We start from the raw sequence: 18441 nt of genomic DNA on the forward strand, positions 1-18441 counted from the left end.
AGAATGTATCCATACATTGCTAAATGTCCCCTGGGGCAACGCCCCACTGCTTGAGAACCAGTCACCAGAGTAATGCTGTTAAAATCAAAGCCATGGTGTGTCCTTTAGAACCCTCCCATCTTACTCCAGTAAAAGCTGAAGCCCAATGGTGGGCCTCCCTGAGCTCATCTCCTGCCACCCTGACTCTCACTCACTCTGCTTCAGCTAGACAGTCCTACCTCACATGCTGCTCCTTCTGTCACAAGATGCTTCCCCAACAACTCCACATGGCTCACTCCCTCACCTCCTTAGACCTTTACTCAACACGTTTTGATAGCGCACAGAAGACGGTCATCCATTTCCTGTGTGCGCACAGTACACTCCAGGCTCTGCTTCACCTAATCTGAGTGAGTGCTGCTCTCTGCGCCAGGAAGGGGCTGGGAAGAGCAGGAGGAGAGGAGAGGAGAGGAGAGGAGGAGCGAACGGAGGAGCAGAAATGCGAACCAGAGTCTGGGCCCTCACAGCCACCCTACCCCGCCCCCAGGTACCTGTGCGATGTCGTCCTTATAGATGCCCCGCTTGAGGCGGACCCAGGATTTGGGTTTCAGGTTAGCCACTTCCTTCACCACTTTGAGCACATCCGTCATCTCCTTGATGGGTACCATCTGCTGGTTCCAGTAGCCAAGCCGCAGGTTGCCCACGCCCTCGATGGCCTGCTTCACATGGGTCTGCTTGTAGGCCTCCACGTAGATGTAGCCCTTCACATGCTCTGGTGCCACTACCGACTTAATCTGCAGGGGCTGTAAGCCAAGCCCAAGGAAGGAGACAGCAAGACACCACTGCTAGTAACAGTAACAACTGCTGCCTGGCAGTCTCTCTTCCAGGAATGCATCCCACAGAAACATGTTGGCTCAATGACAGACACAAGGATGTTCACAGAAGTTATTTACTAGAGCAAACAAACAAGATTGGAAATTTTAAAATGCCTCCAAACAAGGATTCCTTAAATTATGGCTTAACCATACCATGAAATACAATGTAGCAGTAAAAAAAAAAAAAAAAAAAAAGTCAGATGAATCAATGTAGTGACACAGAGATCCAACATGTATTATGTGTAAAAAACAATTAGAACCGAAGAGAGCTGGAGTGGCTATACCGATAGCAGACAAAACAGAGTTTAAGACAAAAATTGTTAGTAGAGATAAAGAACATTTTATAATGATAAAAAGGTCCATCTGTCAAAAAAATATGAGAATTATAAATACATATGAACCTAACAACAGAGCCTCAAAATACATGAAGCAAAAATTAACAAAAATGAAGGGAAAAATAGACAATTAAACAATAATAATCGGAGACTACAGTACCCCACTTTTGTCAATGGACTAAACAACTAGACAGGTGAACAAGGTAACAGAACACTTTAGTAACCCTATAACCACGTAGCCCTAACACACCCCTGCAGGTGGAACACTCCATCAAACAACAGGAAAACATTCCTCTCAAGGGCGCATTGAACACTCTCCAGGAAAAACCACTCGTTAGGCCATAAACAAGCCTCGATAAATGTTAAAAGGGCTGAAATCATATAAAATGTATTTTCCAACTCCATGAAATGAAATTAGAAATTAATAACAAAGAAATTGAGGAAATTCACAAATATGTGAAACACACTAAGTAACCAATGGGTCAAAGAAGAAAGCAGAAGAGAAATTAGAAAGTATTTTAAGATGAATAAAAACAAAAACACACATACTAAAACTTACTAGAATGCGAAGAGAGATATGCTCAGAAATAAATTTATAGCTGTAAACACCAACTTAAAAAAAAAAAAAAATCTCAAATCAATAACCTAACCTTCCACCTTTAAGAAACTAGAAAAGAGAAAACCCAAAGCAAGCAGAGGGAAAGAAATAATAAAGACCAGAGTGGAAATAAGTAAAATAGAGAACAGAAAAGCAATAGAGAAGTTCACTAGAACCAAACGTTGGTTCCTTGAAAAGATCAACAGATTTGACAATCATTTAGCCAAAATAAGCAAGAAATAAAGACTTGAATTACTAAAATCAAGAATGAATGAAAACACATCATTCCAATCTTTTTTAGGATTCTAAAGCAACACAATGGACAACTGCCTGCCAACAAATCAGATAGCCTAAATAATATGAATGTTTTTCAGAGAAAGACAAACTACCAAAGCTGACTCAGAAAGAAATAGAAAATCTGAACAGACCTGCAAGAAGCAAAGATATTGAATTAGTAATCAAAAACCTTCCACACACACAAAGACCAGGACAGATGGCTTCACTGGTAATTCTACCACACATTTAATTCATTAATACCAAGCCTTCATAAACTCTTTTTAGAAGAGGAGTAAACATTTCCCAATTCATCCTACGAATCCAGTATTTCTCTGACACCAAAACCAAAGACATCATAAAAAAAACTACAGACTAACATCCTTTATGACTACCAGATGCAAAAACCTTTAATAAAAAGCAGTTAGTTTGTTTCAGCATTGGTTGTGACAGCGAAAAATGCAAACAACCTTGTACTGACTAAGCATGGAAAGATGAGTACGCCACTGACAAAAGGCTTGCTGCAGAACAATACACACGTAACACTATTTTGTTTAAAAGAAAAACACTTTTCAACATGCAGAGAACGAACCAACAGTAATTGTGAAAAATGGGACCTGGATATAAAGAGATTTGTGATTTTACAATATACATGTACTACTTTGGTCATTAAAAACAATAACAATAATCAGAGTCATGACTCAGTTAAACGGGGTCACTAGAATTTGCCCAGGGCATAGCACAGAGATTTGTGCACATTTAAAACCATAATTTGCAAATCCTGCAACTGTCCATTTGGTCCCACTGACACACACTCGCTGTGTTGGCAGGTAAAACCAATGCTTATCACGAAGTCATATTAAATAAAGAAGTTATCACCCTATACGCAGTTAAGAGCAGCCCCACGTTTCATGAATTTTGAGGACACCATTCATAAGCCTTGCTCTGGTTCCAAACTAAGAATTATACCTCTGACAACATTTACTGAACACAAGCTGCTGGACAAGTCCTGGCTGAGAACTGGACATGTCCAAAGATACTTAATCCTAATGATGCTGAGGGGCAGGCAAGGGGCCCAGAGAGGGGAAATGGTTGGAAATGGTTTGATCGAGGTCACACAGCTAGGAAGTGGCAGGACCAGGGTGTAAACCCTGGCAGTCATTAAAAAAAAGAAAAAAAAAAAAAGATCTTTGCTCTTGTGTGCGGGTGGCATTACTTCGTGTTTTGTGTGCTGAGTGAGCCCTGGAGGGACAGGGACCAACCAGCTCTGGCATGAATGTTGCTATATCTTCAGTATCTCCCAGTGCAGGGATCAGCCCAGAGCAGGGGCTCAGAAAATGTTTGATGACTGTGTGTGAAAGAGAGAATTCTCCAGATGGGCCTATTTCCTGACCCCCTTAGCCACACTGTCCTATCCTAGGACTCTCTCCCACACAGTAAGAGGGTGATGGCTGCCCAACAGGGTTGGTGAATGCGCAGAACTCACTCAAGCAGAAAAGGTTCAGGAAGCGAGACGGCTGACTTCCAGAGTGAACCCAGCCAGGAAGGCAGAGAGAGCGAGGACAACAGCTCTGCCAGGCACGGAACGCTTCAGTCCAGGGAATGGTCATTTGGGGACTGAAGCAGATCACTTAACAAGCAGTGGTGCCCTTGAAACTGTACTGTTGCTCCCTCTGAGCTTTGGCCTGTTATGCACCCCCCAGGTGCCTGCCTAGGCTTACCGTGTCTGTGAACTGGTATGCAATGAACTTGCGCATCAAGGAAATGGCTGTGGCACGTTCCTCCCCAATCTACAAGAAGAAAGGCAGACTTAAGAAAGAGGATGAGACGGAGGGCAGGACATGGGCGAGGGAGCAGGAGATAGCCACGTGAAAGAGTCATTGGGCGAGAAAGATAAAGTAGGACAAAGAGGAACGTGGGAGAGGGAGAAATACAGAGCAAGAGTGATGGATGGCAAGAAAGACAAAGGTGAGAGATTCTGAGTGAAGGGGAGGAGAGGGGAGGAAGAGGGTGAGGGGAGAGAAAGGGATAGAGAGGCAGAAAGAGAAGGACCGAGAGGCTGGCAGGCCAAGGAGACCCAGGACAGACATGTGGACAGTTCTCCCAGACAAGGCTGCGTCCCTCATTCCCCAGCCTCTGCCAGGCCGCGAGGCCAGAGAACACACCTTACATTTGACAGTCCACAGATTGGGATCCCTAGACAGGAGAGGAAAAGGAAGACGCTTAGTGAAACTGTCTCCTCACCGTGAAACACCCATCTTTCCTCCCCTCACTCCACACCCTCTCCCCTCTTCATCCTTCCATCCATTAAGCAGAAGAGAACAGCTACACCTTGCCCTCCCACACACCGCTCTGCCTGTGTGACTGTGTCCTAACTTGTTTTGGGGAGTGACCCATTGGGCACATCACCCAAGAATAGTACGAGAGTCCCACCTCAGCCCTCCTGTCCCACCTCCCTTACTTGACTCCCGGGAGCAGCTGCTGCTGGGTGATGTCGTCGGAGAGCTCATCGGACCCTCCATACACCCTGGAGAGAGGAAGGCAGGTGGGAAAGAGAAGCCATCAGACTACAGACCCTTCCCGCAAAGGAACCACCTGCCCTGGCCCACCGCCAGCCACCCCACGTCCTTACGTCTCTCCCACAGATGACTTGGCGTATTTCTTCATGTAATATTCGCCCAGTTCTTCTTCTCGCTGGTCCCTGGGATGTGAGATGGGGAAGGAAACATGAGCCGGAGGTTGAGGAGAGGGAGTGACCCGACCTGCCCCTAAACCTTCCGCGGACACCAGTCTCACCACCTTTCCCCTCCCTGTTTACCTCCAGAGGTTCTGTAGGCGGCGAGCCCCAGAACGGTCTTCATCCAGGACAACATTATCGATATTGGAGGCTGCAAAAAAAAATAAGGGCAGATGGGACGAGTGAGAGGCAGTGACAAGCAGGGGCCTGAAGGAAGTGGTGGGGCTGAGAGGGCCAGAGGCAGGCCTCGGGAAGAAGGTCCCTCGCTGCGGAGACCCAACCCTCACCCGCCTACCCTGTCCTGCTTAGCATTCTGCTTCTCATGAAAAGACTTGGGGGTGGGGCCCAGCCACTGGGGACATCCAGCTGTTCCCCATCTCATAGCTACCACCTAAGCACACCCTGAACTCCATCCCCGCCCCCAACATTTACATGCACACGCACACACGCACACACACACACGCACGCACGCACTTTCCCAGGCCAACCACTGCTGGAGACCTGGCCCCAGGACCCCCCGACTCTGGACCCTAACATGAGTCAGAGACCCCAGGGCCAGACAGGATCGGGGAGAGGGAGGGTACCGAGGGCAGGAAGATGTCAGGATATGGGAGGAGGGTTGGGGAATCACAGTTTCCAGATTCTTACCTTCGATCTCTTCTACTTGGAGGAGGTGGAGGTGGAGGAGTGAGTGGTGGTGAGTGGTGAGGTGGTGGTGAGGGAGCAGACAAGTATGAGCCAAGTGTAGCAAATCAACCAATGGGGTTGGGGGAGGAAGAGGACTTACAGGGAAGGTTGAAAATCAAAAGTAAAGGCCAGGCACTAGGTGGTTGGGGGAGAAGCCGAAATGTATGAGGCGCACAGAACGGAAAATAACAGGGAAGGGGGCACTGGCCCAGGAAGTGGGGGGTATCTTGGGACAGAGCCCACCCACCCTATAGCCCCAGAAGGGATTCATTGGGGCCCTGGGATCCCGGAGTCCTCTCCCCACAACACCCACCACCCCACAGCCCCCGCCCCCCAACTCATGGGCCTCAAAGGAAAAGGGTGCAGAGTCGATCTCTCTGGCAACGACAGAAAGAAGCGAGGTGAGGCGGGTGGGGGTTAGGGTGGTGCAGGGCATGGGGGTGGGGGGATGGGCTCTCAAGACCCTTTTGGTCCCGTGGCCCCCAATGGTCTTCCAGAGGCGGGGCCCACACACACCTTTCTCTAGAATGTCTTCTGCTCCATCCTCCCACTGGTCCTCATCTTCATACTCATCGTCCACATCTGAAACAGGAAGGCCAAGTGGTCAGGTGGCAGCAGGGACAAAGGAGGTCTCATAACAACAGTTCCAGGAAACCACCTCTGGGAGAGGGACATGACCGCCCCTCGCCCCCCCACCTTATAGATTAGGATGCAGCAGCTCGGAAAGGTGAGGATCTCGCCCAAAGCCATGGAGCTGCCCAAGCAGCTGGGTCAGGTTTCCCATGCGGATCCACCTGGCTCTGCGTCATCCCTTCCCCCACCCCGACCCAGACCCATCTGCAAATATAAGATCTAAGTGAGCGAGCAGAAAAGTTCCCTCTCCACTATCAAGGGAAGACAGGTATGCAGTTTTTGTGGTTGGTTGGTTTTATCCTTTCCTTACATTTATAACGGCTAATACCTACCAGAGAGTGTACCGGGTGCCCCGCCCTGTGCTGAGCACTTGTCACAGATTGGTCATTGAATCCTCCCACAACCTTCCAGGAGGTACCATCACTGTTCCAACCTCACAGGAGGGGCTCTGATGCCCGGAGAGGTTCTCTAACTTACCCGAAGATTCTCGGCTGGTACCTGAGACGCAGCCTGGTCCCAGGGTCCAGCACTTAACCTCTTCACTACGTTACATATACACTTTGGTGCACATCAAATATTACACTAAAAACTTACACCACAGTGATACCAGCACACGACGAAAAAACCAAGTGTACAGGCGACGTAAGTATACAGCAGCTTTCCCTCCCTCTTCTAACCCCAGTATCTCAGTCTAGACGGTTCTTGTCTAGAGATAATCTGTGCATATATGAGAAATTCATATAAACCCCCACCACTATTCCCACCCCCCACATAATTTTTTAACACACTGTTCTGTACCTTCTTTTTCTAAGCAATAACACTGGCCTGGAACTCTTCCACAATAAACAGAACATGCCTCATATGCTATCTGATTACTATGCCCTTATTACCTATGGACATTTAAGTCACTGAACATTTGCAACTGCAAACAAGATTACGGCAAGTGTCTCTGTTCTCGTGTCTTTACATACCTGTGTGGGTTTAATTGTGGGGTAAATTGTGGGGTTTAGGAAAACAGGAACTGCTGGATCCAGGGGTCCCGTTGGATCCAGGGGTCTCGCACGTTAAGTGTTAATGGGCACTGCCGCGGATGTAGCCTACCAACAGGCAGTGCCCAATGCACCCACCACCAACGCATGGGTGTCTCACGTCTTCGTTGAATGGCATGTTATCCATTCTCTTGATCTGGGCCCATCTGCTATCTAAGACCTGTTCTCTAAGCAAGAACTCCCTGCCCCTCAGCCTTTGAGAAAGGGCCAAACCTCTCCGAGAGTGAGGGACACCCAGAGCATCTCTTGCCCCTCTGCTCCCTTGTTTTCCACTGGGGTGAGAGGGTCCCTAGAAAATGGGGAACGGTGGTCCAAATCACTCCCCTTTACATGGCTGTGGGGAAAACAAGCATTCTCATCTATGGCTGGTGGGAGCATCAGCCAGTGTGACCTTTTCAGGGGCCAATATTTGGCCAGAGATATCAAAAGCTTTAAAAACATATACATCCTTTTTGCCCAGCAATTTGACCTGTAGGGATTTACCATGCAGACAATCTGCAGGGCCTGAGTTAGATGAAAAAAACTACTTCTTCATTTTCACTAATCTCTAATTGAAATTTAGCTCTTCCATGAATTATGAACAATTGCAACAAACCACAACAGGATTAGCAGTGAAATCTGAAATTTTCATACACACTTCAGCAGTGGATATTCTCAAAATATCATCCACTCATTGCTACTTCAAAATTAGATTCTTACCAGACCCAAAATCCTGTTATTTAAATTTGTTAATAAACACATATGTAATGATATTTTTAATATTTTGATACTGTACTTCAATATAATTGTTCCCGTTGGAATCCTGTGTTTTTGTTCTGTGCATTTCAGAACATGACTCTGAGAAGGTGTCCACAGACTTTACCAGACAAGACGCCACAAAAAAGGTTAAGAAACCCTGATCTAGACAGTAACTTGCCTATGTGTGTCTAAATATATGTGAAGATGTTCACAGCAGTGCTGTTTATAATACTAAAAAATATAAACAACTTCAATGTTCAACAGATTGATTAAACAAAACACATTATAGAATGGAACACTATGCAGCCATTGGAAAAAATAGCTATTTCGATGATGATGATGATGATGACAGCGGCCAACATTTATTGAGCGCTCAGGTGCCAAAAGTTGTTTTAGAAAACTCTTCACACTAACTCATTTAACCTACACTATGTTATAGCTACCTCCACAAACATTGAGTAAAAGAAAGCAGTTTACAAAACTGCTTTTATAATGTGGGCCTATAGAACATACATAAATAACCACCCGTTTTCTGAGGGCCTACTCTAGGCTAGGCAACTTTGGGTTGCCATCAATTTGATGTGCTTTATAGGCACAGTCCCCTAAATCCTCAAACTATCTCTGCTGGAATAGAAAAAACTGTTTGTCACACTGTACTAAAGGGGCAAGATACTCTGCAAGACAGAAAAAAAGAGCAGAGCCAGGTCAGGAGGGACCTAGATCTGTCAGCCTTCATTGCCATGTCCTATTGTCTATTTCTAGGTCATGTGAGTTTTCCATTATAAGCACAAATTGTCAGTTTTTTAGAAAATGATAACAGTATTGTGATTGTGCGTTTTAAAAGGATCTTTTAGAAATATATGCAGAAATATTTTGAGGGTAAAAGTCATATATTTAGGATTTGCTTTGACATCATCCAGTGGTGGATAGGAGTAAGGAGAAATAAGCAAAACAAGTCAGTACTAAGCTGGTAACGGCTGACGCTGGGAGATGGTACATGGGGGCTTCATGTACCCATTATTGTACATGTTTAACATTTACCAAACACTTTTTTAAAGTACATTCAGGAAGTGAAACTGAAGGTATATAAGTCCAGCCTCTGCTCAGCACTTGCCAGCCCTGTGACATACCAGCCTCATCCAAAATGAAGCCACCATGGCGGGGTTTCTTGGGGGGCCGGTCATCATCTTCCTCTTCCTCTTCCTCATCATATTCTTCTTCCTCTTCCTCCTCCTCTTCTTCCTCGGGCTCTTCCTCCTTCTCACTGCCTGCTGCACTCCGCCGCTCCTCCTCCACCTGCAGGGTCAGGTAGGGTTGGTACACCAGAGTTTTGTACCCTCAAATCCGGACACCATGCTCCCCAACCCCAAATCTGACCTCAGCTCTGCCTGGCCAAACACAGCCCCCTGTGCTCTACATACATGCCCATTCACTCCGGCCAGGCCTCTCTGGCCATCCTATTCCAGCGAGAGCACCACCAACCACCCAACCAATACCAGGGGGCTAACTCAGACTCCCCCTACCCCTACGCCTCCTTGCTAGCCTCCACTTGACCTTGAAATTGTATAGCTCTATGAGGCTTGGCCCTTGGCCCTGTCCCTCTGCACTCTACACCTCCCCGGGCCATCTCACCCACTCCATTGGCCGTGGAAGACATCTCTGTGTCAATGACCCCCATATCTCTTTCCAGTTCACAGTGCTCATCAAGGTCATTAACCACCTCTTGTTGCTAATTCCATGGACATTCTTTGGTTCTTACCTACGACACTCATACCACTGACGACTCCCTCCCTTTAGAAATGCTCTCCCCTCGGTGTCTGTCACATCACGCTCTCCTGACTTTTCTCCAATCCCTTCGGCTGCTCCTCTGCAGGCTCCTCTTACTCTGCTTGCCCTTCAAACACTGGCTTCAATCACAAGGCTCAGCTGAGGACCCACTGTGCTTCTCCTTCCATGCACTCTCTCGCTGGCCATTTTACCTTCCACTACCTCAGTTCCTCTCTCTGCAGAAGATGCCCTCGTCTGTCTCCAGGCCTCCTTTTTTCCAGAACTAAAGCTCCCCGTGTGCCAGCAGCCTCCTCCTTCACACCCACCATGTCCCCTAGAACTGTGCTGGCCTCCTCTAGCTCCCATCAGGCACCAAATTCATGATCTTTCTGCTTTTTGAACTTCACCTCTCCAATCCATCCCTTCTTCCCCATCCCCACAGCCCAAGCCTAGGCCACAAAGTTGCCCTCTAAAACCTGAATCCTTACTGCAGCTTCCTTTCTGGTCTCTTGGCCTCTAACCCCTCTTTTTAAACCAGTCACAAAAGGCAGTGATCCATACAAAACCATGTTCACTCAACCGCAATCTTTTCCTTATTAACTTTATGACTTCTTCCTATGTCCAAATCAGTACAATCCATTTATCTGATATCTTCTTTAAATTCACTCACATTTTAATTTAATTTAAAAGAACAACTTTTCCATGTTTTGAAATATTTCTGAAGTAAAAACTTCTTAAAGGTTAACGTGTCATAAATCGAAAGTAATCATAAAGATACAAGCAAAACAATGCTAAGTCCCAGCAGGATAATGTTGCCTAAGGCCTGTTCTCCTTGATAAACAGAGACTAGCAAATTTTGGAAAGGTGTTCCAGACATGTAGCACCAAAGTGAAACTGTCCCTCACCCAATCAAAAGACAGGACATGAAGTGAACTGAAAAGGAAATAGTTTCCTCACTAAATGAATCAATGTGGCTGAAAGGTTATCCTTATTCTATGTAAAAGCACCTCTCTTCACACCCTCCGCACCCTAGAATGTATCCTATAATCTTAGGAAACCATGATCTACATCATGAATCTGATCATTTGGTTCTCCGCTTAAAACATGGCTACGGCTTCCCTCGGCCCTTGGGTAAAGAACAAGCTCTTTAGCAGCCCAGACTGGAAGCGCACACTCTGCCCACTGCCTCCCTCTCTCATCCTGCCTCTTTGGGATCCCTCTTCCAAATGCTAGTCCTGGCTACACTGAACCACACTCTCTTAGCACTGTCCATCGTCCAAGCTGGTCCTCTGTATAAAAAGCCATCCTGCTCTGTGTGCTGCTCATACTTCAATCAAAACCCTCCCCTCCAACAGTCATGCCTGTGCTCTCCCCGCCAGGGAAAGTCAGGCACATCCTCTGGGCTCACAACCCTCTGGGATTCCTCCATCACAGCCCTGACAACTGTGAGCCCCCTGAAGGCGGGGCCCAGGATATTATCTCAGGCACCGCTGAGTCCTCAACATCACCCAGCCCAGGGCTGAGAACAGATGATTTAAAAAATATTTGCTTAATACATAATCCTGGCCAGCCCACAAAGTCCCACATTTTAACGACTCAAACTACAACAGGAGCACAGCCTGATTTCTAGAAACCTTGTCATCACACCCCTGGCTCAGTCCCAGCAAAGCCTTCTTTCCAAATCAGGCTCCCCACTCCCTGAGAGAGCTCCTCTTACTATCTTTGTGTTACCTTAGGACTTGAACGTGCTCTTACGGCACCCGTCCTCAGCATCCCCCCTCACCCCGTCCCTCTGTTTATGAAACGGTCCACCCCATAACAGAAGGCTCCATGAGGGAGACAGTGATCCCAACATAATAGGAACACAAGGAACTCAAGGAACAAATGAATGAATGAGCAGATTACTAGGGCTGAAAATAGCGAACCAGCTGATCCCCTCAATGTATTCGTTATTTACCAATGTGGCTCATTTTTTTGACATCCCTGTCTATCTATAGGACCTTCAAGGACGATGCCAACATTTGGCTGTTTGAAAAGCCCATCCAGTCTTATCTCTGGCAGTGAAGACAGGCTTCATTTCACACTACACTCCTGCCTCACCTGGCGACAGCAGATGAGGTGTTAGAGACGTGAGAGCTGCACCATGCAAACCAGACTACCCCAGACAGGAAAAGGAAGCAGGGATCCTGGTCTCATTATCCCTAAGCTTTAACCACAAGCAGTGTCCTGAAGCCATGAGTCAGAGACCAAGGACCCAGCACTACAGCTCGGAGAAAAGGCTTTTCCTGGCATCCTCGCACTTGCCCCACCTCCACCGCAATATCCTAATTTCTCCAACTCTTCTCTGGAAGCTGATGATTCCCCAGAGGGCACAAGGATTGACAATCAAATGCCTACAGAGGGCAAGCAGGCAACACAGATACGTAGGGCACGTAAATAAGCGGGGCAGTTCAAGGGAAACCCACGCCACTCCCCGTCTACCTGATGTTTTCCAGAACACAGGTATATGAAATCTTTTCTTTTCTTAAACCTGCCACAGACAGGCATGATGATAAACGGCAACTGACATATCCTGGGAACTGAAGAAAATTCCCAATTCTAAAGAGGGATGCCACTTTTTTGGCGAAGAGCGAATATATAGAACAATCCTGGGTCTCTGGTTGCTGGCTCCTTCCGTTTTCCCAGAAAAGCAGGAAATCTTGCTTTTTACATGAAATCACCCTTACAAGTGTAGGTAACTAACTTACAAAAATAAATTTTCATTTCTGTAGGTCAAATGAGACCCCTATAACCACTGTGTCATCTCTTCGTTGATTAGTTTCTAACTGTTGCCTACTAAATTCCATGAAAGCAAAGACTTGCCTTGTTCCACTCCCCCTCCAACACCTAGGATATATCTGGGACACAGTGTAGATGCTCAAACATTTGCTCAACAAATGAGCAAAGTCAGAAATAAATAAAAGAGGGTAATAGTGAATAATATTTAAAATCAGATACGTTCCGGGAATGTTTGATATTTAGTTCCTGAAACAGTGCAAAGCCAGAGTGATCTTTTCAAAACATTAGATCACATCCCTCCTTTGCTCAAAATCTCATGGCTCCGACTCACTCACTTAAGAAAAAATTCCTCATCACAGCCTTCAAGATCCTATATAATTTGGCTCCTGTTACTTCTTTGCTGCACTCTGATCCAGCCAAACTGGACTCCTTGTCACTTTTTGACCACCGCAGACATGCTGCCGATTTTGTACTTGCTGGTCTCCCTAACTGCAACACTCTTCTTCCCTATGATATGACTCACACTCTCCCCTCCCACAAGTCTTTTTTCAGATGTCACCCACTCAGACTCACCCCGATCACCCTATTCACAGTGCAACAAGGACTCCCTATTCCCATTCTCTCCTCTGTTTTTCTCCAGGGTACCTTTTAACTTACTAAATGATTGACTTATCAGTTACGTTTCTTTACGTTCACAAGGGCAAAGATTTTTAAAATCTGTTTTGTGTACTGGTATAGCCCAAGGACAAAGAATTGTGCCTAGCACATAGTAGGCCCTAACAATATTTTAGTGAAATGACTGCATATATCTGAAAGTAAGAATAGCGAGTGCTTACTACATGCGAGGACATCACTTGTCATTTCACCGTACCTGCAGCATCCCTGGCCTCCAGCACCCGTCCCTCTGCTTGATTTGGGCTTGCCTGCTTCTCTCCAGACCACCTGGAAGCTCCCAAAGGCCAGAGCTCATTCTAATACCCTCTGAGCTCCCCAGGGGCCCTTCTGCCCTGGTCCTGCCTGGACCCCCTCCCCCCACCCCCACGCGCAATGCCACCCTAGTGTTCCAGCCACAGACCTCGGCCTCCTCGCCGTCACTGCTGCGCTCGCTGTCCTCCTCCTCAGAGAAGTTGCTGTCCTCGCTGTCCGACATCTTCTGCTCTTGCAGGAAAAGACGGCGGCCTCAGCGCATCCCCCAATCCCGAACTCCACCCCAAGCCTCAGTTTCCCCGCCGGTTCCCCAGGAGAAGAAAAGCCCCTTGGCGCACTTCCGGCAGCCTCGTTCTGGCAACCGTGAACCCGAAAGAGGACTCCCTTACACCACCTGCTAGACCTCCAGGGTCCCTGAATCTGGTCCCTGCACCTCCCTAGCTCCCGAGGACACCCCCTGAGACTGCTCTGTCAGTGTCCAACCCACCCCTCACCATCCCAGTCCCACCTCCGCTTTCGGCACCAGCTGCTGTTCACACGACGCCTGGCTGGGACTGACGTATCCTCTCGCGAGAACCTACCCGTTGGCCTCCTCTAACGCGAGATTTCCGGGGCCGTCCTCGGCTACGCACTTCCAGGCTGCCATCTTGAGAGTGGCAGAGGTGGCAGAGCTGTCTTAATGTAGGGCTCGGAGCCGACATCTTGGAAGGGTCAAAGGGTGGGAAAGTTATTTCCCCTTGGACCTGGCCTTTTCCAGCCAGGAGTAAGAACTTGAAATTTAGTCCAGACAACTTATGCCGTGTGCCATGCCTTGAGGGGACTGGGAATTAGCAAATAATAGCAAATTAGCAAATAAATCATACTTTATCTCATGGACCCTCTAAACAACGGTCCCCAACCTTTTTGCTCCTATGAGAATCTAATGCCTGATGATCTGAGGTGGAGCTGAGGCTATGATGCTAGCGCTGGGGAGCAGCTGCAAATACAGATGAAGCTTTGCTCCATCGCCCCGCTGCTCACCTCCTTCTGTGAAGCCTGATTCCTAACAGGCCACAGACCGATACCACTCTGCAGCAACGGGGTTGGGGATTCCCGCCCTAAAACATTTCTAGATGGTAGGTGCCCCCATTTTGCAGATGGGGAAACTGAAGTCAGAAAAAATTAATTGGAAAGTGGCAGTCACAAGATGCCTCCTCGAGTTTGGGTGACCCCCCTCACCTCCAACCCTTGTTTTCCTTTGCAGTGTCCCTAAGTTGATTTAAATGTGCATTTATGTATTAGTACAATAATTATTTGTCATAGAGGTGGCAAAGAGAACCAGGCACAAGGGATAGATATGAAAAAAATTAACCCAATGGAAGGGAAAAAATCAGAAGCTTTTAGAACACATTGCTAAAGTTCTTCACATAGACATTGAGACACCTGGATCCAATTTACAGAAATTTAACATACATCTAGTTAGCTACAGGGAAATGTGGTACAGTTGGGCTGGCAGCAGGCTTACAATGCAGCTATGAGAGTGAATATACACAACCGTGTCTCTGCATAAGCTCACACTCCCTGATCCCACAATCCCCCAAAGTGAACCTAAGACAGGTTGGGAAAGGAACCCAGATAGGTTTCTGGGCCAAATAGAAATGTTTCTCCTTCTATAAGCTTGCTTCCTTAACATAGCAATTCTTTAAAATAGAAAGAGAGGGAACAGTTCTTCCCCGGTTTATCAGTGGTTCTCAACTCTCAGCCTTGGTAGCACATCAGACTAAAGAAGAGAGAGATGCATAATAGCCCCAAACTGGAAACAACCAATGTTCATCATGAGAACGGACAAACAAGTTGCAGCATATCCATGCAATGGAATAGTAACAAGCCACTGATGCACATATAAATGAATTTCAAAAATGTATGCTAAGTGAAAGAAGCCAGATACTAGGCTATGTACAAATGATTCGATTCATATGAAACTCTAGAGGATGCAAAACTAATCTAAACAGCCAGAAAGCAGATTAGTGTGTGTCTGTGACTGGAGGTGGATATTGCAAAGGGGTGTGGGGGGATGCTTTGGGGTAATGGAAATGTGGCAGCATGTTGTAAACGTTTGTCAGAATGCATTGAAATGGGTGCCTTTTACTTCATGTAAATTATACCTCAATACAGTTGATTTAAAAAATATAGATGTTCAGGATCCACCAGAGAGCAATTGTCAAATTCTCTGGGTTGAGGCCTAGCCATCAGTATTCCTTGAAAGTTTTCTAGGTGGTAATTATTTGCAGCCAGGGATGTGAACCACAAGACTCTCTTTGTCCTCCATGGGTGAGGATGAGGTTAAAAGATATCTGTGCAGTGCTCTGTTCCTTCCTAGAAGAGGAGAGGAGGGAGTATCTGAAAGAGAGGAAGAACAGGGGCAGGTGGGGGTAATTTATTCAGCCTCTTGCCCAGTAGGTCAGAGACTTCAGGCTTCATATCTCACCTGATTTTCCTTCTCTTCGCCTCTTCCCCTTGGCCCCTGGGGCTCCAGGGGTGTCCTCTGGCCTAGAAGAACAGGCTTAGGGTTTAGGAACTGGGGCTAGAGACCAAGTCTCCTCTCCCTCTCTCTGCCAGCTTCTCCAGGAGTACCAGGAAGTCAGCATCCTCCAAGGCTCATGCTGAGGGCCGGTGCCAAGCACAAGCCCCCTGTAATAACTCTAATAGTTTAGCCAGGAAGAGAGAGACAGGTCTCTGGGGATATTCTTCACAGGGTAAACAAAGGCCCTGGGCTGTGACCCACAGCGGGGACCCCAGAGCTTCCAGCAAGCGCTGTAGCCAGAACACAGCAGTCCCCACAGATGGGCCCTCCTCAAACCCAATCACAGTCAGCTCCAGCCAGAAGCAGCCTAGAGTCTCAGCAGCACACACCTGTGGGGACAGAGTGACCTGGGTAAGGGTAAGGGCCTGATCCCAAATCCCCACCACCAATGTTTCTGACTTGTGGCCTGGGACAAGCCCCTTCATCTCTTTGGGCGTCAGTTTTCTCATCTGTAAAATGGAGCTCTGAATAATGCCTATCTTGCCTATCTTGAGGGCTGACACTAGCCCTTACAGTATGCGTTAAGTTAGAAAAAGATGCTCCTTCCTTAAAACGTAGATTCTAAGTGCTGTTTTGTTAGAATAAGATACTTTACTGCCATCTGCTGGAAATTGACAAATATGTTCAAGATGTGAATACCGTACTTATAAATTTGGGATCCTTGTACAGTGTACAACCTTCATATTCATACACGGTGGCCCTGTCTACTTCACAGGGCCAGTGTGAAGAATAAATAAGCTAATATTTATTCTTAAAGCATTTAAACCAGTACCTGGCACAGGGTAAGCACTATGTAAGTGTAGCTATAATCATAATCATCATCCTTTGTTATTATGTGCCAATCACTGTTCTAGGCGTCAGAGACAGCAGTGAACAAAACGTACTTGTCAAGGCTGGCGGCTGGGCCAGGGACTAACAGCCAGAACAGCAGCCCCACGGCCTCCTGCCCCCAACAGTCATGTCTTCCGAGCTTAGTGGAGTGTACTTGAAATCCTCACCAAGAGATCATCTGGGGTGTAGAGGATGCCATCATTTTTGTTTCCATACAATTTTGGGGAAAGGCAGAGAATCATATATCAGAGGGGGAGAGCTCGATCTTCCTCAAACATGTCCTTCTGCCTCCTGCCCCCCCCCCCCGGCCCCCCCTCCCCGCTTGGCTCCCCTCCCTTCTCCTCACCAGCATCTTCATGAGGGCACCAGGAGGTAGAAAGGCTCCAGAGGGCAGAAGGGTGGTCCTAGGCCTCCCAAGGGCCTTATCAGCAGGAGGGGGTGCCAGAGTCCACATAGGCACCTTGCCCACCCCCAGGCTTTCTCTAGTCCTGGAAGCCAGAGGTACAGAGAGAGGGAGCAAGTTGGAAGATGAGTAGGTGAAGGGAACTGCCCCTGTCCACTTCCTGTCCAGCTTCACTCAATCCAGATACACAGGGAATGTTCTCCAAGAGGCAGAAAAGCTGGTGACCCTAGAGTAGGGAGGGCCTAGGTCAGAGGACTCCCTGACATAACTGCCCCAAGGATGATAGGAGACTTAGCAAAGGTTTAAAGATCAGCCTGGAGACAATGGAAAGTTTGGAAGCCTCCCCACTCCCCTAAACAGGCCGTAAGGCAGTACAGAGTATGGTATGAGAGTGTGTGCATCCTGTGGCCTGTCTTCTCACTGGAAAACACTATGCTAGGCCTTATTCCGGTCTGCAGGTGCATAATTGGTGGACTTTGCTCGCCTTTCTACTTCTGTCTCAAGTACCTTGGAATTTCCATGACTGGCTGTATCTGTCTATCTCTAAAGGTCGACCTCTCTGCCTCCAAATCTGTCACTTGTGTTTTCTAGGTCCATCTCTGACTGGCCCAGTGCCTCTCTTCTTTCTCCTCCTCTTCTCCATTGGCCCCTTCTTTGTCTTTCTCCTCCACGTGTCCTCTCTCTTGTGCTGTGTATCTGCCTGTGTGTCTCTCCAGATGAGGCTCTGGGTGCTCCTTTCCTCCCTCCCCCCTTCCCATCTCCCCCCTCTCACCCTTTTGGAGCTGGACTCTAGGCTGGAGGATCCTCCCTCTGGCCCCAGATTCGCCTAGTTAAGCCCGGCCCTTCCTCCAGATGGCCACCACTTTCTGAGAACCTGGCCACCACACCCTGGACTGGTGGGTGCCAGAGAAAGTGAAGCAACTGTAGACGCCTTGTAGCCCTGAGAGAGGAGCCCCTTGGCTGGGAAGGGAGTATCCTGAGTGGGGGGGGGAGCGGGGGGCAACCCCATCCTGAGGTTGTGCAGATGGGAAGTGGGGCACTGGAAATGGAGAATTCTGTGACGGAAATGGAGAGGAAGTGATTTGAGGGACGCTGTAAAAAAGGGATTCTGGGGTAGGGACCCTGAAAAGGGGGATTCTAGAGGCAGAATCTCTAAGGAGTGGAGGATTCCGAGGGAGGCAGTTGCTGGGGAAAGGAGACTCTGAGGGAAAGAAACTCCTGGGAATGGTAGATTTTGAGGGAGAGAGCTCCAAAAGGGAGGAGGATTTTTG

General features: G+C 47.6%; 1 protein-coding gene and 1 long non-coding RNA gene across 3 annotated transcripts in view; both read right to left on the bottom strand.

The window, feature by feature from the left end:
• Positions 1 to 14021, bottom strand: part of SUPT5H (SPT5 homolog, DSIF elongation factor subunit) — a 26072-nt gene extending 12051 nt beyond the window's left edge. The window contains exons 1-11 of one of the 2 annotated variants that reach the window (XM_039854229.1): positions 13882 to 14021; positions 13522 to 13599; positions 9032 to 9197; positions 5998 to 6063; positions 5443 to 5454; positions 4876 to 4945; positions 4690 to 4758; positions 4519 to 4584; positions 4223 to 4253; positions 3779 to 3847; positions 528 to 779 (exon numbers count right to left, since the gene is read on the bottom strand). In XM_039854229.1, the coding sequence (XP_039710163.1) occupies positions 528 to 779; positions 3779 to 3847; positions 4223 to 4253; positions 4519 to 4584; positions 4690 to 4758; positions 4876 to 4945; positions 5443 to 5454; positions 5998 to 6063; positions 9032 to 9197; positions 13522 to 13596 (876 nt within the window). In that variant the 5' untranslated portion in view covers positions 13597 to 13599; positions 13882 to 14021. The remainder of the gene's footprint in view (positions 1 to 527; positions 780 to 3778; positions 3848 to 4222; positions 4254 to 4518; positions 4585 to 4689; positions 4759 to 4875; positions 4946 to 5442; positions 5455 to 5997; positions 6064 to 9031; positions 9198 to 13521; positions 13600 to 13881) is intronic. The other variant, XM_039854239.1, reaches the window with a different exon arrangement.
• Positions 14022 to 15477: 1456 nt separating this feature from the next.
• Positions 15478 to 17046, bottom strand: LOC120596047 (uncharacterized). Its single transcript, XR_005651074.1, has 3 exons — positions 16821 to 17046; positions 15841 to 16265; positions 15478 to 15752 (listed from the first exon to the last, which is right to left on the bottom strand). It is a non-coding gene; the product is annotated as an uncharacterized LOC120596047 (long non-coding RNA).
• Positions 17047 to 18441: the final 1395 nt, after the last annotated feature.

Source organism: Pteropus medius, unplaced genomic scaffold (genome assembly GCF_902729225.1).
Source record: "Pteropus medius unplaced genomic scaffold, Ma_sr-lr_union100, whole genome shotgun sequence".
NCBI classification, from domain to species: Eukaryota; Metazoa; Chordata; class Mammalia; order Chiroptera; family Pteropodidae; genus Pteropus; species Pteropus medius.